The 26,847-nt window shown below is 43.7% G+C and overlaps 1 protein-coding gene across 1 annotated transcript in view; it reads right to left on the bottom strand.

Moving 5' to 3' along the window:
• The window catches only part of DOCK5 (dedicator of cytokinesis 5), a 124,409-nt gene that overhangs the window by 17,461 nt on the left and 80,101 nt on the right, over window positions 1–26,847 (bottom strand). The window contains exons 33-43 of the mRNA XM_030879050.3: window positions 26,745–26,835; window positions 22,393–22,512; window positions 18,859–18,948; window positions 16,800–16,904; window positions 11,418–11,559; window positions 9,201–9,282; window positions 7,988–8,072; window positions 7,242–7,328; window positions 5,061–5,237; window positions 1,096–1,179; window positions 298–435 (exon numbers count right to left, since the gene is read on the bottom strand). Of these exons, the coding sequence (XP_030734910.2) occupies window positions 298–435; window positions 1,096–1,179; window positions 5,061–5,237; window positions 7,242–7,328; window positions 7,988–8,072; window positions 9,201–9,282; window positions 11,418–11,559; window positions 16,800–16,904; window positions 18,859–18,948; window positions 22,393–22,512; window positions 26,745–26,835 (1,201 nt within the window). The remainder of the gene's footprint in view (window positions 1–297; window positions 436–1,095; window positions 1,180–5,060; window positions 5,238–7,241; window positions 7,329–7,987; window positions 8,073–9,200; window positions 9,283–11,417; window positions 11,560–16,799; window positions 16,905–18,858; window positions 18,949–22,392; window positions 22,513–26,744; window positions 26,836–26,847) is intronic.

The raw sequence follows: 26,847 nt of genomic DNA, 5'->3' as shown, positions 1-26,847 counted from the left end.
AAATTCTTGGGCCCCATCCCAGACCAAGTGAATCAGAAACCCTACTGATGTGGCCCAGCAATCTATTTTCACGAGCCTTCCAGGTGGTTCTGACGGTCATTCAAGTTTAAGAGCTGCTGTCCAGCACAACAACAGGTGAAGGTTATCAAGAGCGGACCATGCCTTCTCCGAACTGCCCCAGGGTTTGCATGCCATTCCTAGGCTACTTTGACTCATTTGGCATCTGAAAAACGGATCAATATCATAAACGGTAGAAGAGACTAGAAAAAGCTCATAGGCTGTTGAGACAAAGCCTACCAGTGTTATAACCCCGTAGAGCTTTTCCACTTTCTCCTTGAGTTCCCGGAAGCAAGAAGACAACCGGTCGTGCAGTGGCTTCAGCTGCTCCGTCAGCTTCTCCCCATGGATGCGGATCCCCTCTGTCAGCAGAGGCATCTGGGAAGGAGGGCATGAAAGGAATAGGATATTGTTTAGGAAGAGGGATAGTTCAGATTTGGATGCTGGGGAAAGATGGAAGGTGGGGATGGACAGGTAAACCAGTAGACACAGCACGTTTCGAACGACAATACTGCTTCTCAGTGGAAAGCTTGGGAACTGGATGCTCTTGGGTCAAAGATGCAGAGGGATCTGCACACTGGGGATACAAGTAACCAGGGGAAGGGCTGACAGGCGAGGCAAATCCACGTGAGCCTGGGGGCCTTTCTATGCAGGAGTAACTGATACGTTTCACCTTGGACTGAGCTGTATGGCTGCGTTTCCTCCCACTGTTCAGAGAAGTAGTGAGAGAGAGAGAGAAACTGAGGCCAACATCTCTCATCTGGAAACACAAGCCAGCAAACCGATTTGGGGACTTTAATCTCCCCTCTAAGAAGACCCCTCTCAACACTGTGCAGTCTAATGGAATGTTCTTCCTATGTTGCTTCGCCAAATAAATAGATAGGTTGTGATTCCAAGGGTTTAAAAAAAAAAAAAAAAAAAAAAGTAACCCTAAACGCGTGCTTGGAGATGGATGCCCTAGCGACTATCTTGGTGTTGTGTGTGGTGGCCGCCCACAGAGCGTGGAGAGCTGTCCAGCCACACCTGCCCTGGACATACCTGCAACGCTATTAGTCGCTTTAGCAGCTCGATCTTCTCCTGGTCTTCAGGATGCTCCTGCAAGTACTTTTCTGTAAAAAAAGCCTGAAAGCAAAGCATTGGCAAGTATCGATTAGAACACATTCCTATCTGTGTATTTGACCCTAAGAGGAAGGGGAGGGAAGCCTAGAAGGGTGAAACACGTCTTCTGTTCTGTCTGATGAACCAGGAATGATTAAGTAAACATTCGTTCCTTTCCTGGGAAGCCCTTAAACCACCGGAGTGGACAATTCAAAAAGGAAAGAGTTATTCTGTAGTCTTCCTGGAATCATGCAATTCCTAGCAAGAGGACATTCTCAACTGCTACACACACACATCAAATCAAATCCGCAGCAGCAGAGCAGAATGTCATTCATTAAATAACTTCCCCAAAGAGCTAAGAAAAGGCCAAATGGCAATATCAAAAGGTTATTCATTAGAGTAAGTGCCTAGATCTTATAAAGGAAAGAGCAAAAAATTAATAGGCCGAAGATGTGGCTGAGAGTTTTTCTGCCCAGCATTTTATAGGCTGTACCACAATTCCTGAAGATTCATATTGGTAGTTTCTTACTAATCACCTATCCAAAAGGCTATTTTGAGGACATCATGAGAAATGCTATAGATGTGAAAGTCTTTTGAAAATATTAAATGCAGGTTGCATTTATTATGCTAGGTCAAGACCATGTCACCCATAACATCAATAAACATTCGTGGAAAGGTCCTATAATAGGGACATAAAACTCAAACTATAAATACAGGTGTTCCATAGGAGACCATTTTAAAGACAGAATTCATTAGGAAAGAAAAACTAAAGTCTGTAGTGAACATTTGAGCTCCAACAGAGTTCAAAACGGGAGTTATCTATTTTCTCCCTGTACCATAACCATCATTTCTGAGAGTGCTTTTGAAGAATAGCCTTCAAAGCTCCCCTTCACTCTTTCGCTTCACTAGTAGGAAAACCACCCCATCACATGAAACCCAAGAGTTCCTGAAACTACAGGATACAGTTATAAAAGGGATCAGCCCATTTTGTGTGGAAAACAGAATATGTGCAAACTCTTTACTTTGTGGGAAAATGTTATGGGTTAAACTGTGTCCCCCCCCACCCCCAAATTCATAGGTTGAAGTCCTAAGCCCTGGGACCTCAGAATGTGACCTTAGATGGACACAGACTTGTTGCAGAGGTAATTAGTTAAGATGAGGTCACATGAGAGTAGGATGGACCCCTAATCCAATCTGACCGGTGTCCTTGCAAAAAGGGGATATGAGGAGGCAGACACATGTACACAGAGAGAACATCATGAGAAAAGCCAAGGAGAAGACAGTCATCTACAAGGCAAGGGATACCAAAGGTTGCCAGCAACCCACAGAAGCCAGGAGAGAAGCAGGGAGCAGACTCTTCCTCAGAGGCCTCAGAGGGAATCAACGCTGCTGACATCTTGATTTCAGACTACTGGACCCCAGAACTGTGAGACAATCAATTCCCATTGTTTTAAGTCACTCTGTCTGTGGTACTTTGTTATGGCAGCCCTAGAAAACGAGTGCAACAGAGAATATAAATATATGGAATCCACGCATCACACAAAGGAAACAGGACAGCACATTTCCAGAGCAGCTCATGCTGGCAGATTCATATTTACAGGGGCTGTCAATATAAATGAAAACATAGGATTTGCTTAAATCTTCAGCCACCTTTACCTTTCAAAATACACGCGGTTTAAATTTGAAAGTTAAAAAAATTTTTTGACCTCTGATAAAATGCACTGAAATTCCCAAAGCATCAGATGAGTCAGGGAACATCAGAGCAGAGTCCCCTGAAATTAGTTTTTCTAGCAGAGTCCTGCCTCAGAACAGAAAGGGCTGATGAATTACTGCACACACCTCCTGTGTTCCGATCACTCAGGCGCTGATTAAAGAGTGGCCTTAAAATAGGTCACCTGTATCAAGTAGGTAATGATGGATTCCCGACCCGATTGCAATAGTTCAAGGTGATCAATGAGTTTACCTTTTTCTTATGTTTAGAAATGTACAAAGTCATACATACTAATTAAAAGTAAAAACTAACAGTCTTTAAAAGTTGCTGAAATAAATTTGTTTATATATCCTTCCTTTTCTTCCCTTTTTTTAAAATTTTAATTAGAAGATAAAATTATATAATAGGGGCTTCCCTGGTGGCGCAGTGGTTGAGAGGCCGCCTGCTGATGCAGGGGACGCAGGTTCGTGCCTGGGTCCGGGAAGATCCCACGTGCCGCGGAGCGGTTGGGCCCGTGAGCCATGGCCGCTGAGCCTGCGCGTCCGGAGCCTGTGCTCCGCAACGGGAGAGGCCACAGCAGTGAGAGGCCCGCGTACCACAAAAAAAAATAATAATAATAATTAAATATATATATATATATATATATATAAAATAGTCACAGATACTGGCGTATATAAATCAGAGTTCAGGAGCATTCTGAAAAAAAAAAATGAATACTTGGAAAGACACATCAAAATTAGTACCAGATAGCTTATAGGGAAAAATACACACTGAAATCATTACAGCATTAAAAAAGTATTGTATTCTGGCCCTAGTATTGAATTCCATTATAACACTAGAAATTATTACTGAAACCTAACATCGGCAAACCAGAGTTCCTCTGGTGCTTTCCCAGCTGCTGAGACTAAGAAGACTAAAAAAAAGGTTGAGAGGTTGAAGAGACGACAGAAGAAAGACGATCACTGTAGCACTGGTAAGCCCCACTCATCAACAACACTCAAACTGGGACATCCCTGGTTTGAGCACTGGTTGAGACTCCGTGCTTCCAAGGCAGGGGGCGCGGGTTCCATCCCTGGTTGGGGAACTAAGATCCCTCATGCCAAAAAAAAATAAAAAAGAACACTCAAATCACACATTCTGTTCCAAGTAGACAGGAAGAAAACCGACCCTGATCAAGCCACCACTACATGGCAGGGGTCATATGATGTTCCTCATATACAGGAGGTCTCCCTTAAGCCCCACGTCACTCCTGTCAGTTATGTATTTTCCTTACTTTTTTCAAATATGAAAACTGGAGCTCAGAGAGATTAAGTATCCCCCCCAAGAGCACACAGTGGTCAATGGGAAGCCAGAACTGGGTCATAAGAGTGACTGATTCTGAAGCCCCTGCTCTTCCCAGGACATTGTGTACAAATGGGAATAAGAGAATCAGCCCAGTTAACCTTTCTCATCTTTCCCATCCATCTCCTTTTCTTCCCACTCACTCTCCATGTTTCTCAACAGGGGTGTAACCTGTTTATTTATACTCAAGGGGAGGACCCCCAAATTATTTAGCCACTGAAAACATACCTAGCAATTAAAAATCCTGCTTCTATTGATTATATGTAACCAAATTCTACTGAATGCATTACCTCCACTTTAAGTGATGCCACCTCCAGACCCTATGCAATGAGTCCCATGGGATGAGCATTCCATTCATGTTTTTCCAGAGTAACAGATACGACACTTAGCTGAAATAATTTAATTGCAGAGCCAGGGCCAGCGTTTGTCCATACAACCAATGGCACACCATGTCAGGGTTCCCAATAGAGCGTGGCTCTGTTTCCCACAGATGCTGCTTCCCTTCCAGGGCATCCTCAGGTCTGGGGTCCACTTGTGTGCCTTCTACCTTCCAGGGGAGAGAGGGAGTGGGAAGGGAATTCACAGCTGGTGAACCAACCAGAGGTCTATCAGATGGATCTTTCGGTGACTCTACCAGACAGTGGCCTAACCCTGGCTGGGTGGCTGATGGTGTCTAGCAGGTATGAGATCAGGGAGAAGCCTGTCATTAATTTCATTTGCCCATTCACAAAGTGGGGAGAATGAAAATCTGTCAGAGAAGTTGTAGGAAACGAATTCACCAGCTGCCACTGGAGAAAGCAGGAGAGACACGCCACACCTGGTGGCCCCGTGGGGTTCCCGGGATGCAGCCCACCTTCTCATAGTTGGAGTAGCCCCCCATGACAGCCGGGTCCACGATGCCACTGAGCAGCATGGAGAGGGGATGCACGGAGAGGGACCGGTCCCAGGCGTGCTGCTGGACACAGTTGCTGATCTTCTCATTGGTGAGTTCCATGGTTTCAATGGCATTCTCCAGAGGACTGATTTCTTCCTGTGACAGAGGAGAGATGCTGAGTTCCACAGCCAAGACTGGAAAAAGCCTAGGTCTTCCCCGCCAAAGGCATACAATTCCCACCAAGCTATGGAGGAGCGATGTTTTCCTTGTCAAAGTCACTTTTTTTTCTTTTTGGCTGCACCGAGCGGCACGCGGGATCTTAGTTCCCCGACCAGGGATAGAACCTGTGCCCCCTGCAGTGGAAGCGCAGAGTCCTAACCACTGGACCGCCAGGCAAGTCCCGGGGTCATGTTTATTAATAAGGATAGCACATTTACTTGAAATGGTGTTGGTAAGCTGCTAAATAAGCAATTTAAAATCTCAGAAAGTCCAAGGATGATTTAAAAACTGGAGCTATGGTAATGATTATTTCTTGGAGCAAAGTGTCTATGGAAATTTTGAGAAGATAAAATTGGAGCTGTAATGATGTTTTTTTCTTGGGCAAATCTTTCTTACAGATTTTTGAGAAGATCAATGACAACAGAGGAGCAATATATCTGACCCAAGACACCTCTGCACACCAAAAACGTTCACTGGGAAGAGGTTTGATGCTCCTTCCGTAAGAAAAGGTAAGTGATCTCGGAAGTCACACGTTCAGACCATATATTAAGTCTGCTTAGTATGCGTTCTACGGTTTATGGAAGTCAGAAATAATAGGATGTATTAGAATATTCAAGCTGGACTTTGGATGCGAATGAAATGAGATGCAATGCAGATTCAGAGCGCTCCTCCTGTGGAAATGTCTTCCAAACCAGATTCAAGAAAAATTGTGTCCTTCTTCATTTTACCCTGATCAACCAGCATGATCTCCTACTCCAGAATGGATTCCAAAAGACTCTGTCCAAAACCATATTCATACTTAAGAATAATAATTTATCACTAGTGGTATGGAACACATCAAACTTCAGATTTGTTCAAGACGTATTTCTTGATTACTTATTTCAGGCAAGTACTCTGCTATGCACCATTGTTACAAAAGCGATTAAGATATAATTCATGGCTGGAAGGAGCATACGGTTTTCACAGGGTCAGGGTGGGGAGGTTTCAAGATATGTAAGCATGGTAGGTAACTCTTTAGAAATAAGCCAAGGTTGTGACAGCGCAGAGAGAAAGGGCATCTAACCCAGCTTGGGAGTTTCAGAGATGGCTTCCTGGAGAAGCTGGTACCTGAACTACATCTCAATGGGAGTTAGGTTGAGAAGTGGTCAGAGGGCATGCTGGGCAGAGAAAATGTCAGAGAGGGTTGACATAGCATGGAATGAGCAATTTAGTTCCAGTAGATTCCATAGAAGATGAAGTGGAAGGGCTTAGTCACACAGACCCTGTACGCATGTGCTAGGAGCATGGGCTTTCTAGTCTAGGCATTGGGGAGCCACAGCAAGGTTTTAAGCATGAGAATGATACAGCCAGGTTTTCACTATGGAATTCACACTCTGAGGCAGAGAGGAAAATGGACCTAAGAAGCCAATGCAGGGAGGCCAATCAGAAGGCTTTTTCAATGGCATCAACCAGAGATGAATGAGGGATTAGAAACAGGGTACCTCAGCAGGAGGGCTGGGGGAAGAAAACTAAAACAGATTTAATAACTATTAAAGAGGTAAAACAAACAGCTTTGGGGAGTGATGAAGATGGAAGAGTCTAGGATGAATGGTGATGTGACTAGCTGAAAATAAGAGGAAGTGTTCTTGGAGGGAAGAATGTGATTGATAGGAAACTCAAAGGAGGAATTCCAAAAATGTTTTTGGGCACAGGCAGGATCCTTGAGGAGACAACACCCATTGGGTCATAAAAGAGCTATTCACTGGGAGTAATCTTTAGGGTTGGTGTTGTAACATCAGTTTGACAAAGGAGTTCTATTCTACAAGCATGTCTTTTATTTCTCTTTTGGAAAATAAAGTGGGCCAGAGGAGCTAGTGAGAACTGGAGGGGGAACTTAACAAAGGCTCTCATTCTGTTTGGAGACAGAAAGAGTTTTCTGAGTTCCACTTTCAGATGACTTACTGTTGAAATCTGTTTGACTTCAAACCACTTGAGAATCCCAGGGAAGGTATAGGCAGTCGTATACGTGGTCCTTTCAATCCACATGGTCTGGTGGAAGGAAGGAAAGTAGGAAATGGTGGTCAGTTCTCAGGCAAAACAGCAAAACTCCCAGGTTTATGATACTCTCTTTTTAAAATTTTTTTAAATAAATAAAAATTAAAATTATTTCATATCAGAGCATACTTGATTTAGTTTCAGGTGTACAGCAAAGTGATTCAGTTATACATATACATGTATCTATTCTTTTCCAAATTCTTTTCCCATTTAGGTTATTACAGAATATTGAGCAGAGTTCCCTGTGCTCTACAGTAGGTCCTTGTTGGTTATCTAGAGATTTTATTTTCAATGCCTCCTTAGTGAATGGGCCATACTTTCTCCCAAACTTTAGGGATTCTAAGTGTTTAAAGCAGAAAGGAATTATCTACTGGGGCTCCGTCACCCTTTTTGATGGGAAATTTGAGGTCCAGAGAGGTGTGACATGCTCAAATCAAGGTCATGGGTGGCAGGCCCAGGCGTGGAGCCCAGTTCCTGGATCACTAGTCTAGAGTTTTCCACTGAGACAACAGTCTGCTGACTAGGTAATAAGCACACGGAAACTCTATCTCCAGGGCTGCCATCATTTCTGCTGTAGATGCTGGTTGAATGGAAGGCCTCCATTTTTGATGTCCATTTCATCTTGTTTCAGAGGATGAACGTGGTGGACTCACAGCAAACTCATTGTCGGGATCCTTTTCTCCTTTCCGGAACGGCCGAGAATATCTGAACTGCTGTACTTCATTGGCTCTGTAGTAGCTGGGAAAGACACAGCCATATGCTTTCATTTCTTTCTTACAATAAGCACTGCTCCAACAAAACCTGAGACACATCTTACATGGACTGAGTCTTATCCACTAAACTACCTCAAAACTGACATAGTCTCCACGATGAAGGCTGGAGATGATGCAGAATTTGATTTTTTTAAAACTTTTTTGGCCATGCCACGTGGCATGCAGGATCTTAGTTCCCCAACCAGGGATTGAACCCGTGCCCCCCTGCAGTGGGAACATGAAGTCTTAACCACTGGACTGGCAGGGAAGTCCCCGGAATTTGATTTTATTGCACATCTTAGTTTTATTATTGATGAATCTATCTCACAGCTCACAATTTTGAAAGGCATATGGATTTATGTCCGTGTTTGTGATCTCATTTGCATAGTTTTCTAACAGTTCTATCAATCCTAGTAGCATTTTAGCTTCTCAGGAGAAGGAGTTCAATCATAGGGGAACTCACTGATTGAAGGCCAGGTGAGGTCAGTCGCTACTGGCCAGTGAATCCTTCTGAGTGGAAAAAAGAACTAGGGGATCTGAAACCTAAGAGTGAAATTCTCAATTTCCTTCCCTCTGCTGAAAAAAAAGAAATCTCCAAATCCCTTGAGTTACCAAGCTCTCATCTTATACTGGAAATGGAAGGGACAGTTGTTATGGTCTGAATATTTGTCCCCCAAATGCCTATACTGAATTCCTAATGCCCAATGTGATGGTGTTAGGAGGTGGGCTTTTTGGGTGGTGATTAGTTCATGATGGTGGAGCCCTCATGAACGTGGTTAGTGCCCTTATTAAAAAAGAGGCCCCACAGAACTCCCTCACCCCTCCCACCATGTGAGGACACAGTGAGAAGATGATCACCTACGAACCAGGAAGAAGGCCCTCACCAGACACTGAATCCGCCAGTGCCTTGATCTTGGACTTCTCAGCCTCCAAAAATGTGAGAAATAAATTTCTGTTGTTTATGAGCCACCCAGTCTGTGATCTTCTGTTACGGCAGACCCAATGGACGAAGACAACAGGAGGTCTTCCAAACTCTAATGAATTTTGATAGACTTCTATATAAAGAAGTGTGTGAGACACATGGTTTAAAAAACAAACCAAAAAACCCACTTACTTTAAGATCTGCTCTGGAACTGGTTTATCTTTGTAGCTGGGCGGCAGGCTCATCACTGGCTTTACGGTGAAACACTGCATGTCTGAGGAGCTCGTTAAGGAAGGAAAAGGGCTGGGCCACTAAGCTGTCACGGCAAAAAGGACCACCTGTTCCTCCTGCTTTACCGATGGAAATGGTACCCACACCAATCATTCCTTTGAACCAAATGCCAGGACCGCATTGAAAACGGGCTTCCCTCAGATATTGCCAAAATGCCTTATTAAGTCATAATCTTGGGACATTTTTTGGTCAGACACGTGGCAAACAACCTTGTCTTAGGGAAACAGACATTAATGAAATTTCAGGAAAACAGGTGACTGGCAATTATCTAAAATCATTTCTTTTGGACAATCATCCCTCTGAATTAGCCAGATTCCAGAGCCCGGGCAACAGGAATTTCTTGTTATCTTTGGATACCGTTTACCAAGTACCAGAGCCAGGCACTGTAATAGGTGCTTTGAATATGTTATCCTGGGCAACAGGAATTTCTTGTTATCTTTGGATACCGTTTACCAAGTACCAGAGCCAGGCACTGTAATAGGTGCTTTGAATATGTTATCTCCAATAAACACAACAATTTCCAGGTGGATATTAATCCCCTTTACAGATGAAGAATCTGAGGGTCTGAGAAAGCCCAGATCACACAACTGATAAATGAAGTCAGACGTCAAACCCAGCTCAGGGGGAAGGTCTCCCTCTCTCACTTAATGATCTGATCTTAGGCATGACTTTTTTTTGCCTTTACCAACAATGCTTCCAAATTTATAGCATTGAAACTAGAATTTAAGGCACTGGGTCTAGACCTAACATTCACTCCCAGTATTTCCCAACGTGAAGAGTGCCATCCACTGGCACCAGAATCACCTGGAGATTTACTCAAAATGCAGAATTAGAATTCACAGCTGCTGAATTAGAATCTCTCCATGGTGATTCTTAAGTATAATAAAATCTGAGAACCACTGGGCTATGCCTTAAGCTATTATAGCTTACAAAACGTTTTCACATAAATGATCTTTTTAATTTGATCTTCACAGAAATGCTATTAGATATTTGGGAGAAACAGAGCTCCCCTCACACTTTATAGATGAGAAAACCAAGGCCTGGAGAAACTAAGCAACTTGCCAAGGTAAATTGGCTATGCAGACGTGACTCTGGGACTCCTGTTTCTACATCCAATTCATGAAGACCTCTTTTCATCCCATCCCAAGGAGGCCCCGCAAGCATTTACTGAATCCCTACAACTGAAACAATTTTTCCCAGAAAACCTTTCTTTTCCAAGCATCCACTGTGTTAAGAGGCCACTCCACTCTCCTCTGAAAGGCAGGTCTGCCTACTGATCTATCATTGCTGTGTATCTTTCTATAGCTACTGACCAATAATAATTAATATAATAATTAATTAATTATTATAATAATATTTATAATTATAATAATTATATAATATATATTATATAATTAATTATAATTATTATATTATAATTAATACATATAATTAATAATTAATACATATTGAACTTTTATTATGTATTTACCAGGCACTGTTCCTAGTATTTTACAGATACTCAATCTTTGCAAGAACTCCAAGGGGAAGAATGATCATCATCCCCACTTTACAGGTGAGAAAACTGAGGTACAGAGAAATTAAGTAAGTTGCCCAAAGTGACACAGTAAGTGACAGCACTGGGACTCGAACCCAGGCAATACGCTCCAGAGCCCTTTTTCTTATTTATCTACCATGCCACACCAGCTCTGTCTTAGCAACCTCTTTTAGAATACTGTTTACTTTTATAACATCTTCATTTTTTAAAAAGCATGCAATTGGTTTTTTGATGACATTATATGTTACCCAAAAAGAGCTACACCTCTTTATCCAGGATCCAGAATTCAGAACAGGAAGTCTATTCGCCTCAGGCTCCGCTTGTGGCTATAACACACATCCCTTCATATTCAACATTTGCTTCTCATCTCTCTCCTTTAGTTACGTCATAGCCCTGAGCTAAGGACATTAGGTTCCCAAAGCTTTTACACAGAATGGGACACTGAGTCAGGATGGTTAAATGAGTCTGAGGCCAGGACCTATCGGCATGCAGGGATGGGATGGAACCCTCGGCTTCTCTGGCTGGGCTGGGGCTGCTGTAGGTTCACGAGCCCCTGAGCCATGACCCCAGGATGAGGATACGCTGCTTGGGGGAGGACTTGATGTCCTCTCCTGGGGGCGTGGTGCTGGCCATCTTCTCGGCGTTGGGAAACTGGGTCAGCAGCCGCAGGCTGAAGTCTTCTCGCCTCTCGTACTCCTTCCCCCGGTAGATGAAGATCTTGTTCTGCAGGTCAGGAGAGCAAGGGAAAGAATTAAATACGAAGAGTGAAGGGGCAACTGGGGAGCCTGGTCCCGAGGAAGCCGCTGTCCTCCCCAGACCAAGTGCAACACCCCCACCACGTCCTCATGGAGCACCTGCTATGTGCCCCACAGTAACCATCATATCCCAAAGAGCTCACAGTTTATCTGTGGAGTTAAGTCACAGGCATGAAAATGCTTCATGCAGTGTTTCTCAGAGTACCGCCCAAGGACGACAATTGGTGTGCAAACAGCCTACACAGATCCACAAGGAGATAAGGAGTTTGCACCCTAATGGAAATCCAGGATGTTACCGGGCATGCTGTTTTAGTTTATCTGATACTTTTCATGGCAAGAAATTCTCAATGAAGGAAGGAAGTACATTCATTTACTTTTAAGGTGCAAGCTCCTTTCTCATCATGATCCAGTAACAGGTAGGGAACCAGCGCTTTGAGCGGCACTGCCTAGAGAACTCGAAAGTACGAAGCGAATCAACACAACAGGTGAGACAGGAACAGAGAACAGGATTAACCTACAGCCGTCCCAAGCCAATCCTGGAGATCACCATGGATGGCCACATTGAAGCCTCATAGAAAATAACTTCCCTCAATACTATTCTCTCCATTCCAAACTGCAGCTTTTTCTCTTTAATAAAATTAATAAAATTGGATGTTTTGAAAAGAAATTTTCTAGGCCCCAGGCATGGAAGAAATTCACCTCGCAGCTGTTGCAAGTTCAAATGTCGCCATGTTTTGAAGGTTCCTGCTCCTCCAATGGTCACTCAGATGAGTACTTAGTATTTAAAGCCCACACGTGATCCTTTTTTAACTAAAATCTGGGCCCATATTGTCCTGTCAAATGTTTTTAAAAACCACTTGTCCATTCACACAACCAGTATGTATCGAGCAAATGAGATACGCCAGGTGCTAGGGACAGAACAGTAACTCTGCTCTGGTGGAGAGAAATAGAAAACAAGTAAACAAATAAGTAAGTAAGATAATTTAGATAATTTAAGTCCCCTGAAGGCAATATACCTTCTATGCTCAACACGGAGGGCAGTGAAAATGGCCAGATCTTTTGGAATTGATGATAAAATGTTTCCAAGCCGGGAAAGATTTATGTGGATGACGCATGCATTATGCAATTTCATCATTCAGGCAAAACTGTGGCGGGTTAAGGGGTCGGAGTGTAAGAAAACGCTAAGTGTATGATGTGGACCATAACTGTGGAAGGAACCAGACAAGCAGAAGGTCAGTACAAAGCAGCTCAACCTGAAGGAAAAGGTTTCCAGGAGGACATGAGACTTGATTGGATGCAGATGGATGGACAGGGTCAGGAGAGGAGAGGAGAGGACAGGGGAGGGGAGGGGAGGGGAGGGGAGGGGAGGGGAGGGGAGGACAGCCAGGCATGGAAGTGAAAAGAAGAATAATAAGGCCTAAGGCAGAAAGTACAGAGTGCAGGTAGAAGAAACATCCTTGGACAAGCCGGAATCTGAAAGGCCTGGAAAGGCGGGTCAATGGTCCAAAGGCCTGGAAATTCACTGGAGGTTCTAGAAGGAGGGAGCAATGTGATGAAGGAGGAAGTGTAGTCAACCTAATCTATCCAACTGTAGGGATCCTTGGCAAAATCCTTGGGGGAAGGAGGAGCTACAGGGACTGCTGTTTGAGTCTTTGGTGTTTGGTAAAGAGCAAAGGGATGGGAGAGTCAATGAGGATTCTGAGGTAACGGCCTTGGACCAGGAAGAACAGTGATGCCGCTGACAAAAACAGAAGAGACGGAGGCCTGCTTGGGGTCAGGGGAGAGGATATAATCTTATGCTGAGTTTGGGGAAACAGTCCGTAACATGCAAGGGCATTTAGGTTACATAATTCATGTGGATTCTCTACTTTTCAGTACACGCTGACAACACGTAACACCTACAAACGCCTGTACAGTTTATAAAGCACTCCCATCTGCTATTCATTTCATTCTCAAACCAGCCCTGCAACGTGGGCCTTATTTCCCTAACTTCAAGGTCAGAAAGCCAAGACTTGGTGGTCATGTGATTGGGCCAAAATCACAGTCACTCAGCAGATGATTTAGACCCCAATTTTTCAACTTGAAAGTCTAGACTTCTTGTTCTCACGGAACCACTGCTGTCCTCCAGTTCATAACCATTATTCCATGTGACACAATAATCATATGTAACAAGTGTGGTAGCTGTCAATATCTTATCATGAACGATAGCAAATTTAAGACCAGAACCTACTGCAGACCCTCTACTCTTATTACTCCAGTCTCCCTTGGCCACCTTATCTACAACCAGTGTTAACGACACGTAAATAACCCAACTTTTATCTCCGGCCTAGAACTTTCCTTTGCGTTCCAGACCCATAGAGCAAATGTTTGACTCACATTTTTTGGATGTTCCAAATCTACCTCACATTGAGTATGTCTAAAACCAAACAACCTATAAAGACCCCAAAGGGGGCTTCCCTGGTGGTGCAGTGGTTGAGAGTCCGCCTGCCGATGCAGGGGACGCGGGATCGTGCCCGGGTCCAGGAAGATCCCACATGCCGTGGAGCGGCTGGGCCCATGAGCCATGGCCGCTGAGCCTGCGCTCAGCAACGGGAGAGGCCACAGCAGTGAGAGGCCCGCGTACCGCAAAAAAAAAAAAAAAAATCCCAAAGGCCCTCTGCAATCTGGTACCCATAGCTCTCTGAGCCCGTTCTCTACCTGCCCTTTTGTTCATGCATCTCCAGCCTCATGTCTTTTGAACCTGCTGTTCTCACTGTCTGGCCCCCTCTTGAGAGCTGCCTGGCTTACTCCCTCACGTCTTTCAGGGTTTTGCTCAGGTGTCATTTTCTTACCGAAGTCTTTCCTATTCACTCTGTTTAAAATTGCAACTCCATCCCCACCATCTGCCTCTCCATTCACCTTCCCCTGACGCATTTTTCTCTACGATACTTGCTCAGTGTCTACCCTGTATGAGGCGCTGTTCTAGGCCATCTGACACACTCAGATATTTATCTTAGTATTTATTTATTTGTCTCTCCAAGCCAGAACAGAAGCTCTACAATTTCAGGGATTTGGGTTTAAGACTCTGCCCCCTGGCCTATATTACAGCAAGGTCCATAAATATGGGTCTGCAGTAGGTTCTGGTCTTAAATTTGCTATCGTTCATGATAAGATATGGATAAGAGCTCAATAAATATTTATTCAGTGAGTGGATTCATCCTCTCCTCCATGATTCTGCCCTTTCCCAGGGTTGCCATCTTAGTGGATGGATCCACTGCCCCGCCAATTATGCAGACCAGAGAGCCAGGAATCATTCTTACCACCTCCCACTTGCTCATTGCCATATCCCATCAATCATCAAATACTGTTACTGCGTCTCCATCACACTAATCTTTCCCTTCCTCTCTAAAGCCACCTCCCTAGGCCAACCTGTCATCTCTTCCCAGAACATCTGCCATGGTCTCTAGGGGCTTATCTACATACACGTCCCATCCATTCTCCATGCCGAAGCCAGACGACCTTGCCAACACTGAAACATCTACAATGGCTCCCTCTGCTCTCTGGATGCCAACAAAACACGCTATGTGGCCCCAAAGCCCCGCACGCCCCTCCCTCACTTCCTGCCTCATCTTCCCTGCTCACCCCAGCTCCCTCTCTTCCCACAGCACTCGTCTTCCACTCCCAGACCCTGCCATGCCCTTGCCTGCTGTTTCCTCTGCCTGGAGTGCCTTTTCCTATCCCCTTAACCTTCCTGACTCCCAGTTCACCTTTCAAATCTCAGCTGAAGCAGAAGTTCCCTGGGAAGTCTTTCCCGATTCTTAAAAACTTCAGGTATAATTTACACATAGTAAAAATCTACCCCTTTTAGTGTAAAATTCTGCAAGTTTTGACAAACATAACCATGACCACAATTAAGAGATAGCACAGTTTCATCACCACTTAAAATCTCCCCATGTCTCTTTGTAGCCCAACCTTCGCCCCACCGGCTCCACTGACCAGACCCAATAACCACTGACCTGCTCTCCATCCCTATGGTAAGTGTTGGCTTGGCCACAATGTCATATCAATAAAATCAAAGAGTATGTAGCCTTTAGGGTCTAACTGCTTTCTTTTACTCAGCACAATACATCTGAGATTCATCCCTGTGGTTACGTGTATCAGGAGTTTATTCCTTTTTTTCCTGAGTAGTTTTCCACTGCATGGCTTTCCCACACTATGCTGATCCCTTCACCAGCTGAGGGAGATGTGCGCTGTATCCAGTCTTTAGTGATTATAAGTAACAGCGCTATAAACAATCACGTACAATTTTTACACGAACACAGGTTTTAATTTTACTTGGGTAAATACTCCTTGCTTAACCAACTCATCTAGCACAGAATTCCTGTCTTGGTCAGTTTCGATTTCATATTTGTTTGTGCGATTATTTAATTAACATCTCACCCATCAGGTTGTCAAATCCATGAGAGCAAGGACCGCATCTGATTATAATCAGCACTGTATCTCTAATGCCTGGCACACAGTAGGCCCTAAGCAAACAGTTACTGAATGAATGAATAAACTACTTCCTTACTAGGCGCTATAAGGAATGTATTTTCCTTTCCACTTTTTTCTTTCTTTCTTTTTTAATTAGGGGAAGGAAGATGGATAATATATATTTAAACATAGCTCAGCAGTAATAGAGGCTTCTTTTCTGTGGGAGAAAATAAGAGGGCTTTTTGGGGGGGGGTTTGCTTTTTCGATTGTAAAATCAGTATTACATTCTAAAAAAATTTGAGAAACAAGATAAACATGGTCCTTCTCATTCTTCCAACAAAACTGTTTTTATTTTTGTGAACCTTCTGCAGTCTTGTCCTGGGGATATGTGTTTTCAAACTAGCTCTAGCTGGAAATAAAATAAACAATTAGATACATCAATCCACACTCTTCTCCCCCACCCCCACCCCCACCGGCTGACCCTCAGCAGACCAGCGGAGGGAATAGTTTTGTTTTTCCCTTTTTCATTCCACCTGGGAGAAGTCATTTTACAAAAGAACTGCCAGAATACCAGAGGTGGCCGGGGGGTGAAGAGACCAGCGGCTCAGGAAGTGGTTTCCCTCCCTAACCTCCCACTGTGAGAACAGAGGTCTCCAGCTGCTAACACGCTAGACCCATCTGGAAAAGAAATGAAGACCTTCCCTCCTGCAGACTGCAGGGTTTAATGGCTGGAGAGACCACCCTCAGGCTTCTTACCCGTAGGAAAGAAGGAAAGCCCTGTCCGTAGTAGCCAACAGCAAAGTATTCAGGCTGAGGCCTCATTGCCTTAATGATGTTCTCATAAAATGAGGCTCTTTTTTTCTGGAAAACAAAACAAGACATTCCATAGGGAGGTTACAAGGGCACCGCTGGAAAAAAAAAAAAAAAAAAAGCTCAGACTATTTGCTTTGTTGTTTCCCACGTAACAGAGAGAAATGAAAGGTCTTTGTAAAATATCTTTTGGGCCAAAGAATTATCCTTTCCCTGGATTGGTGGTTTTGGACCTGCATCTATGAATGGGCCCGGGAGGGTCTGGGAATCCTTGCAGTTATGTGTAGGACAGATGTGTGTGCATTCACCTCTGGAGGGAGGGACGGTTTAGCTTTCACCAGTTTCTTGAAGTACATGCAGGACCCCTAAAAGGTTAAGAAGCACTTTCTGAGATTCAGGTGGGTGGCTGCACTGGAACAGAGACATATGAGGAAAGAGAGAACTTTCCAGTTCATGCAGGTGGTTTCGATTCAAGGCCTCGGTTCAGCTACAGGTGCCCAGAAGGTGGTGGTGGTGTTCTATTTTTCAAATCTGGTACCACCCTTATTATTGTTTTTTTTGTAATTGAATTTTTATTTTATTTATTTATTTTTATACAGCAGGTTCTTATTAGTCATCCATTTTATACATATTAGTGTATACATGTCAATCCCAATCTCCCAATTCATCCCACCACCACCACCACCGCCACTCCCCCCCCTTAGTGTCCATATGTTTGTTCTCTACATCTGTCTCTATTTCTGCCTTGCAAACGGGTTCATCTGTACCATGTATGCGTTAATATATGATATCTGTTTTCCTCTTTCTGACTTACTTCACTCTGTATGACAGTCTCTAGATCCATCCACGTCTCTACAAATGACCCAATTTCATTCCTTTTTATGGCTAATATTCCATTGTATATACTGGTACCACCCCTATCTTTAATGCTTCCTGTGGGGAGCGGTTTCCCAACCAGGGCATAGAGCGTCAGCCTTAAAGGAAGCAAAATAGGTAGCCAGACCTGGGGGGTTTGACAGCTGTCCCTCCCACAATGGTTAGCGCCAAGGTGATTACTACACTACCTCAGTGAAGGATTCTATCACAATGTTTTCTTAGAGAGGTAACTTGTTACGTTGCTCATGCCTCAGCTCAATTTAGTTTGTGAAATTCATCTGTGACTCTTTGCATGATGGCAGGAGCTGGTACCATACAGGGGCAAATTCTTTTCAAAGTGATCTTGACAACTATCTCCTCCAATTATTACATGACAATGGGTGACCTGACCTTTTGTGACTCCTCCACTGAAAATCATCCAATGTAATATTGTGTTGGCCCCCCCACTGGGCATGGAAAAGGTTATGTTTCGCTTTACTGTTTTGAAATAGGTGACCTGTGCCAACAGCCAGGTGTAATACACAAGGACGGGATGACTGTAAGGGCAGAGATGTCCGGGGACATTCGGAGCAGGAGGAAGGCAAAACTGGAGAATCAAGATAAAAAACAATAAGAAACAATAGAAAACAAACAAAAAAACAAACTAAAAACAAAAATTGTTTAAACAAACAAAAAAAAGATTTAAAATTGGAAAATAAACATAAAAAACAGAGCTCAAAGATGAGCAGTTCATTCATTCAGCAGAGCCCTGAGGATGTGGACCACAGGACAAGTAATTCTGATGAACAGATGTCAGAAAACATCTGAAACGTGGAAAGGCTTCCTGGAAGGCAGAGTGAGTGAGAGGGGAAAGGGGTGCCGGGCCTGGGATATGGAGGGTCCACAGAGGAGCAAAAGGCACAGAGGAGAGGGCTGTAGACAGGGATCCTGAGCCCTCTGTCAAAGATAATCTGGACAAATAGCGGTAACAGCTTTTAGACCTCATTTCTCTTCATTTTTATTCTAAGCAAGGTGTACTTTTCCATTGTAAAGAACGTCAATTATCTTTTTTAAACTTACAAAACCATTTTCACAAACACTACGAATAGCACCCCTGCCAGAGGCTCGACGACTTCTGACCCAGACTCACCAGGAGATCACCCAGGCCCTCGTAGTCGAATACTTTGCTCTCATAATTCTCAGCCAACTCTTTGCTCAGCTTGATTGCCTTCTCCCACATCTTCAGAAAAAGAAAAGGAGGGTTACCCGTGGAGAACAAAGCAGTCATTGATCCAGTTGAAAAAGCCACTGGAGAGTCACTGGGCAATGACTAGGGAGTCAGGTGGGTTGAGTTTCTGCGGACACTCCCGACGTTCCTCACGGCTTGGATCAACTAACCCTGTTTTCTGACATCAAAAATCTACTGTACCTTAGCCGCTTCGCCAGGGGGCATTTTCTGTTAATTCTGTTTGTAAGAACATGAAGAACACCATGTATCCTCAAACAAAGCAATGCTGAGTTTAAAGAGCAATGACCATTGAAAGTGGAGTGGAACCAGTTCCAAAGACCTAGTCTTTGAGAGCATGAAAGTCTTGCTGGAGGGGAAAGGAAGTTGGTGTGGGCTCTTGTTCTGGTTTTGAGATGTGTGTGTGTGTTCCTTCTGAGTCAGGTTGTTTGGGAGGAGTGGAGGTATGAAAGAAAGTCTGATCATACTGTTGTGTGGAATTTGGGAAACTATTTCTCCAAGTTAGGGCCCTGATTTCCTATTTCTAACTAAACTATCTACATAGTCAGAGAGAGCTTCAGGAAATGCCTCACATGTAAATTACAGCCGAAGGCACATATCTGGCATCTGAGGTTAGCATCCCAGACCGATGAAACTCTGATCATTTTGGTATTTCATAAAATGTCTCTTAGCTGGATACTGCTAATAACGCAACATCTGGAAATTTCCTACGTCAGTCTTGTTAACCACATGCTAAGTTCCACTGTTTCTGGGTGCCGAAGGAACGTGTGTACAGTTCCCATACAGTTGTAAAAACATTTTAAAATTAAATCTTCTAGGGGCTTCCCTGGTGGCGCAGTGGTTGAGAGTCCGCCTGCCGATGCAGGGGACACGGGTTCGTGCCCCGGTCCGGGAAGATCCCACATGCCGTGGAGCGGCTGGGCCCGTGAGCCACGGCCACTGAGCCTGCACGTCCAGAGCCTGTGCTCCGCCACGGGAGAGGACACAACAGTGAGAGGCCCGCGTACCGCAAAAAAAAATAATAATAAATAAATAATTAAATCTTCTAATATCGTTTGCCAAATTTGTCCCTTCTGAAATTTCTGGGCCTGGATCATGGAAATTCTTTGAAATGTGCCACACGGGCCTCAGCCGGGCCTGGTGCAGGAGGCCAGTCAACAGCACCATGGGGCCCGGTTCACTCCTCATTCACCAAATGGTAACTCAATGGAGGAGACGGGAAGACAGCCTAGCACAGAGGTTCTCAAAGTGTGGTCCCTGGTCTCTGGGAGTCCCCAGGACCCTTTCGAGGGGTCCATGAGGTCAAAACCATCTTCTTAACAATACTAATCTTACTTGCCTTTTTGCAATGCTCATTCTCTCATGAGTCTACAGTGGAGTTTCCCAGGGGCTATAGGATGTGTAATGTCACAACACATTGGACGTAGGAGTGGATATTCGAATCCTGCTGTTTCTATGAAGCCAGATGATACAGAGATTTGCAAAAATGTCCAACAATGCCACTCACATCGCTCACTTCTTGGAAAATATGGTCATTGTTCATAAATAGATATGATTTATATTAACAGGCAATAAGTTTGTTATTGTTAAAAGAACAAGCAAGTAAATATTTAAAAATTTTGTTTTAATTTCAAAGACTAGAAATTAATAGGCATCAATAGACATAATCCATGTGAACAAAAGCTCTTGGGGGTCCTCAGTGATTTTTAAGAGGGTAAAGGGATGCAGAGGCTAAAGTCTCAGCAAATATATTTGCTCTCTGGGCCTCAAATTCTTCCTCAGTAAAATAGAGATAATAGCTACCTTACAGGGTTATAGGGAGAATTAAATTAGAAAAGCAGCTTGAAAATCACCCAAAACAGTAACTTGCACTAAATCGAGGGTAGCTATTTTATCATGATGATTATTTAATCAACAGGTTCCACTGGTAAAACAGGAGTGGTGGCTGGAAGTGGCAGCGCCTTGAAAAAAGTCAAATCTGGAATCGGTTTTGTTTCAATAGCACACACTTTTTTTCTCCCCCTACCCTTTCTATGCTTCTTTTCAATTTTCAATTTAAAGTCTTCCAGCTGGACATGCTTTCTGCAGCTAATCACAGATTCCAGGACTCGGTGGCCCAGTTTATATGTTTATTTTACTTTCTCTTCCTCATAGGCATTTAAGTTGCTTGTTACGTACAGCCTAAGGTGTCAGGCAGGCAGCGACCTGGGGATGGGATGTGCCCCAGGTGTTAGCTAACAACCTCTAAAGAATGCACTGAAAAGGATTATACTAGCTCCCGGCCCTTAGCAAAATGTAAAAGGTACAATTAAGGTTACAGAGAGGGAGGCCCTCTCGGCTGCCCACTGTATTCTCCCTTGGGTTATGTGTCCTCAAGATAACTGATCTCTGTTTATTGTTTTTCTTACCTTAATTAATCTATTCATTTTCTCTCCCATTAAAAATATCAGAATTAAAGATACACATGGGAATAGTAAAGCGTAAGTTATGAGTCACTGTTGCATAATAAAGAACTTGGCTGGTCTTTGTTCTGAGCTCCTGGGAGGCAGCTTCTGAACTCTTGGAATTTCCCCAGTGACAGGAGTGTCGCTGTTATTCATGGTGGACCTCTCAGACCACACGGGAGTTGATACGAACGAGGTGACTCATGGTGGGCAGGGGGGGCTCGCCTCTGCCAGAACCACCAGCCATTTGATTAGAGGGTTGGAGCCTTGAGCTAGACAGCATCAGCCAGACCTCCAGGGAGGAGATGGGGCTGGAGATGGAGTTTATTCATGGGGTTTATGATTCAATCAGTCCAGCCAATACAACGACACCCCAATAAAAACCCTGCACACAGGACTTCCCTGGCGGTCCACTGGTTAAGACTCCACGCTTCCACTGCAAGGGGCGTGGGTTCGATCCCTGGTAGGGGAACTAAGATCCCGCGTGCCGTGGGGTGCGGCGAAAAAAACCCCCAAAAATTAAAAACCCTGCACACAGAGCTCAAATGAGCTTCCTCGTTGGCGAACACATCAGTTCGCCAGGAGCGTGACGTGTCTGAATCCACAGGGAGAGGACAGAGAAGCCATGCACCTGGGACCCTCCTAGACCTTGCCCTGTGTATTTCTTCATCTGGCTGGTTCTGATTTGTATCCTTTATGATAAAACTGTAATCATTAAGAACAGCATTTTACCAAGTTTTGTTGGTTGTTCTAGTATAGTATCAAACCCGAGGGGGGGAACCATAGGCACTCCCTCCCCAAATTTATAGTCAATTGGTCAGAAATGTGGGTGGCCTGGGGACCCCTGAACTTGCAGCTGGCGTCTGAAGTTTGGGCTGTCTTGTAGGGGTCTCTGCGCTAACTCTGGCTGGTGAAGATCAGAACTGCAGTGTGTAAGTATTGCGGGTCATTTCCTCCTTTGCCTTCACACAAAAACAAACCACCCAACACTTACCTTGCCTTTGTCAAAATACGATATGATTTCTTGATACAGCTTCTCTTTAAGCTCTTGCTGGGTATACACATAGTAAGTGTCCCTCTGAAGCAAATGGGGTACACAGGGCTTGTCAGACCACTGAAAAACACACACACGCAACACAAGAGATTGATGCAACACATCAATTCATTGAAAGGAGATGAATGTAACAAATATTCAGCTGCAAAAATTCACAGAAATATTTGTATATACCTTTGACTCAATCATATACTTTTGATGATTTATCAAACACAAAAATTGCACACGCATATACATACACATGCCAGGTTCAAAACAAGTGCATACCAAATGGACACTCAAGGCATTCCCATGAAGGTCAGGAATGAGGTGAGGCTGCCAATCATCATGACTGTGGTTGTAGTGGTTACCACTCAGTACAGATAAAAGAGAGGAAGCGGAAGTATAAAAATGCAAAACAGGGTAAAACTATCATGTGAAAGCAATGATTGTATTCTTCATAATCAATCCATTCACAAAGGGTGCCAACTGAAAACCTACCACAAATAAGGAGAGCATTAAGTAGTGGGGTCAAAATTAACATATTTGGAAATAAATTAGAGATGGATTTCATATAAATAATAACCGTGCCGAAGATAACAGAAGAAATGACCCCTACAAGAAAAAACCCAAAATGATCAGATACCAAGGCACAGCAATGTGAATATACTTAAGACCACTAAATTATACACTTACAAATGCCTAGGATGGTAAGTTTAATTTTATATGTATTTCACCATAATTAAACTAAAAAGCAAAGGTATCTAGGGATCAAGCAAAGGTATCTAGGGATACCTTCTAGGTATCTTGAAGGAATATTCAAGACTTCTACACAGAAAATGTTAATACACCACAGGAGGGCACAAAAGCAGACTTGAACAAAGGGCAAGTCATACCATGCTTTTGGATAAGAACATGCTATTTTATAAACATGGAAATTCTCCCCTAAATTAATTTTTAAATTTCATGATTCCAAAGTCATGAAAAAATAAACAAAAAGGAAGAAAGTGGAAAACTCTGAAAAAGAAGAGGAATGAAGAGAAACTACTAGGTCATAAAACATACTGATAACGGAAACAGTGAGGTCCTGGTGCATGAACTGACAGAGACCCATGCAGAATATGTAACATCTAGAAAGAGGTTCCCCCCGACCCTCCATACAGTGATTTAGTACGTGATCAAGATGGGATCTCATACCAATGATGAAAATGCGGAAATGATGAAAATGTGGACTCTGCTTAATAAGCAGCATTCCCTACTGAGTAGCTCTATGGGGAAAACGTGGCAACCACACCTCATACCTTATGCCAGGATAGGAGAGCTGAATTTTCTGAGCAGCACAAACGAAAAGACCTACAGTCACTGACACTGTGGTTTCTTTCGGATCATCCCACAGTCAACAAGCCTTCCCCCCTAACCCACATACAATAAGCTTTCTGGTGCCCCAATCTTGAGTATGAACTGTGAATGGCTGCCTTAGGGGAGGTGGTGAAGCAGAGGACTCCAGTTCTTAATTCCAAAGCTTAGAACAATATACATGGATTCTTTAGGTATAAAATAAAATTTAAACTACACAAGAAAATGAATTGCTACGGACAAGAATGGAGGCAGGGAGATGTAGCAGGAGGCTAAAAATGATAACTTGGACCAAGATGGTAGCAATGGAGATAAAGAAAAGTGGATAGGGTGAGGCTATCAAAGAGACATCTGCACCCCCGTGTTCACTGCAGTATCATTCACACTAGCCAAGATACAACCTAAGTGTCCATCAATGGATGAATGAATAAAAATGTGGTATAGGGCTTCCCTGGTGGTGCAGTGGTTGAGAGTCCGCCTGCCGATGCAGGGGACACGGGTTTGTGCCCCGGTCCGGGAAGATCCCACATGCTGCAGAGCGGCTGGGCCCGTGAGCCATGGCCGCTGAGCCTGTGCTCCGCAACGGGAGAGGCCACAACAGTGAGAGGCCCGCATACCACAAAAAAAAAAAAAAAAAAAATGTGGCATATACATACAATGAAATATTATTCAGCCATGAGAAAGAAAGAAATCCTCCCATCTGCAACACCACGGATGGACCTTAAGGGCATTATTCAAAGTGAAGTAAGTTAGAAAAGAAAGACAAACACTGTACGATCTCACTTATATGTGGCATCTGAAAAATAAGGGCTTGTAAAAACAGAGGGTAGAAGGGTGGTTACCAGGGGCTGCAGGGTGGGGGAATAGGAGGAAGATTGTTTAAGGGTATAAACTTGAAACTAGTAGATAAATAAGCCCTGGAGGACTTCCCTGGTGGTGCAGTGGTTAAGAATCTGCCTGCCAATTCAGGGCATACGGGTTTGAGCCCTGGTCCGGGAAGATCCCACATGCCGCGGAGCAACTAAGCCTGTGAGCCACAACTACTGAGCCTGCGCTCTAGAGACCGCGAGCCACAACTACTGAGCTTGCGTGTCACAGCTACTGAAGCCTGCGCACCTAGAGCCTGTGCTCTGCAACAGGAGAAGCCCCCACTCACCACAACTAGAGAAAGCCCGCGCATAGCAACGAAGACCCAATAAATAAATAAACAAACAAACAAACAAATTCATTTTAAAAATAAATAAATAAATAGGCCCTGGAGATCTAATGTTATAGCACAAACTTTCTCAATTAAAAAAAAGAAAGAAAAGTGGATGGGGTGAGGGAGGGTTTTGGACAGAGGGTCCACGATTCTTGTTTGTGCAGAATGTGGGAGGGGTGAGTAAAAGATGATGACGAACAGTATCTTTTATCAGATGTCAGTGCCCTTCAGTGAAATGGGGAGAAAGGAGAGGAAGGGACGGACCCAGGAGGACAGTGGAGGGAACAGCTCCTGTTACTGTCACGCCAAGTTTGAGTTGTCTGTTAGTCATTCAGAGATTGACGTTGACAGAACAGTAAGCTGGAGGAGTCGTCAGAGCTGGAAATAATTATTTGGGATTGATGATGCAGAGCTGTATTTATATCCATGGCACAATATAATTTCCTCAGTGAGACAGTATAAATAGGATAGTACTTCTACAGTTCCATATTTACTTACAGCTCACTTCTCTACAGTTTTACACATATTGCTTGACGTGTGTTTTGTTTTTTCTTTTTTTAAATAAATTTATTTATTTTTAATTAATATTTAATTATTTAACTTAATTAATAATGGCTGCATTTGGTCTTCATTTCTGCACGGGCTTTCTCTAGTTGTGGCGAGCGGGTGCTACTCTTCATTGAGGTACGCAGGCTTCTCAGTGCGGTGGCTTCTCTTGTTGCAGAGTACGTGCTCTAGGCTCACTCGTGGGCTTCAGTAGTTGCAGCATGCAAGTTCAGTAGTTGTGGCTCACGGGCTCTAGAGCACAGGCTCAGTAGTTGTGGCACACAGGCTTAGTTTTTCCGCGGCATGTGGGATCTTCCTTGACCAGGGCTCGAACCCGTGTCCCCTGCACTGGTGCATTTTTAACCACTGCACCACCAGGGAAGTCCCTGTTTTTTCAATTACAGTGTCAGTATTAGCAACCTGTAAGTTGTGCTCTGCTTCCTCACGATTTTTAAATAAATGATATGCACCCATATGTTCAAAGCAGCACTATTTACAATAGCCAAGACATGGAAACAACCTAAATGTCCATTGACAGATGAGTGAATAAAGAAGATGTGGTACATATATAGTGGAATATTACTCAGCCATAAAAAAGAATGAAATAATGCCATTTGCAGCAACATGGATGGACCTAGAGGTGATCATACTAAGTGAAGTAAGTCAGGAAGAGAAAGACAAATACCATATGACATCACTTACATGTAGAATCTAAAATACGACACAAATGAACATATCTACAAAACAGAAACAGACTCACACAGAGAGAACAGACTTGTGGTTGCCAATGGGAAGAGGGAGTGGGGGATGGATGGATTGGGACTTTGGGATTAGAATGGATAAACAACAAGGTCCTACTGTAGAGTGCAGGGAGCTATATTTAATATCCTGTGGCAAATCATAATGGAAAATATGAAAAAGAATGTATATATATGTACAACTGAATCACTTTGCTGTACAGCAGAAATTAACACAACACTATCAGTCAACTATACTTCAATAAAATAAATTTAAAAGTAAGTAAATAAATAAATAATAATGGAAAATTTCCCAACCTTGGTCTAAAAACTAGCTGTGCCTATTTAGAAGGTATAAAAACATTCTTGGATAAAAGGGTCCTCCTTGAGTAGGGAACTTTCCCATCAAAATCGTACAGGATGCGGTCCCAAAGGGCTGGATGGCTGACATACCGCATACCTGATCCACTTACCTGCAGGAGCTCCGCATGTAGGAGGAGTGTGTAGGCAGCTTCGGTGTAGTTCTCACAGTCCCGGTGCAAATCCCGCAGCTTGTACAAGTATCTGGTCAGAATG

The sequence above is a fragment of the Globicephala melas genome, chromosome 6 (genome assembly GCF_963455315.2).
Source record: "Globicephala melas chromosome 6, mGloMel1.2, whole genome shotgun sequence".
In the NCBI taxonomy this organism is placed as follows: Eukaryota; Metazoa; Chordata; class Mammalia; order Artiodactyla; family Delphinidae; genus Globicephala; species Globicephala melas.
This window is presented reverse-complemented; position numbering and strand designations above follow the sequence as displayed.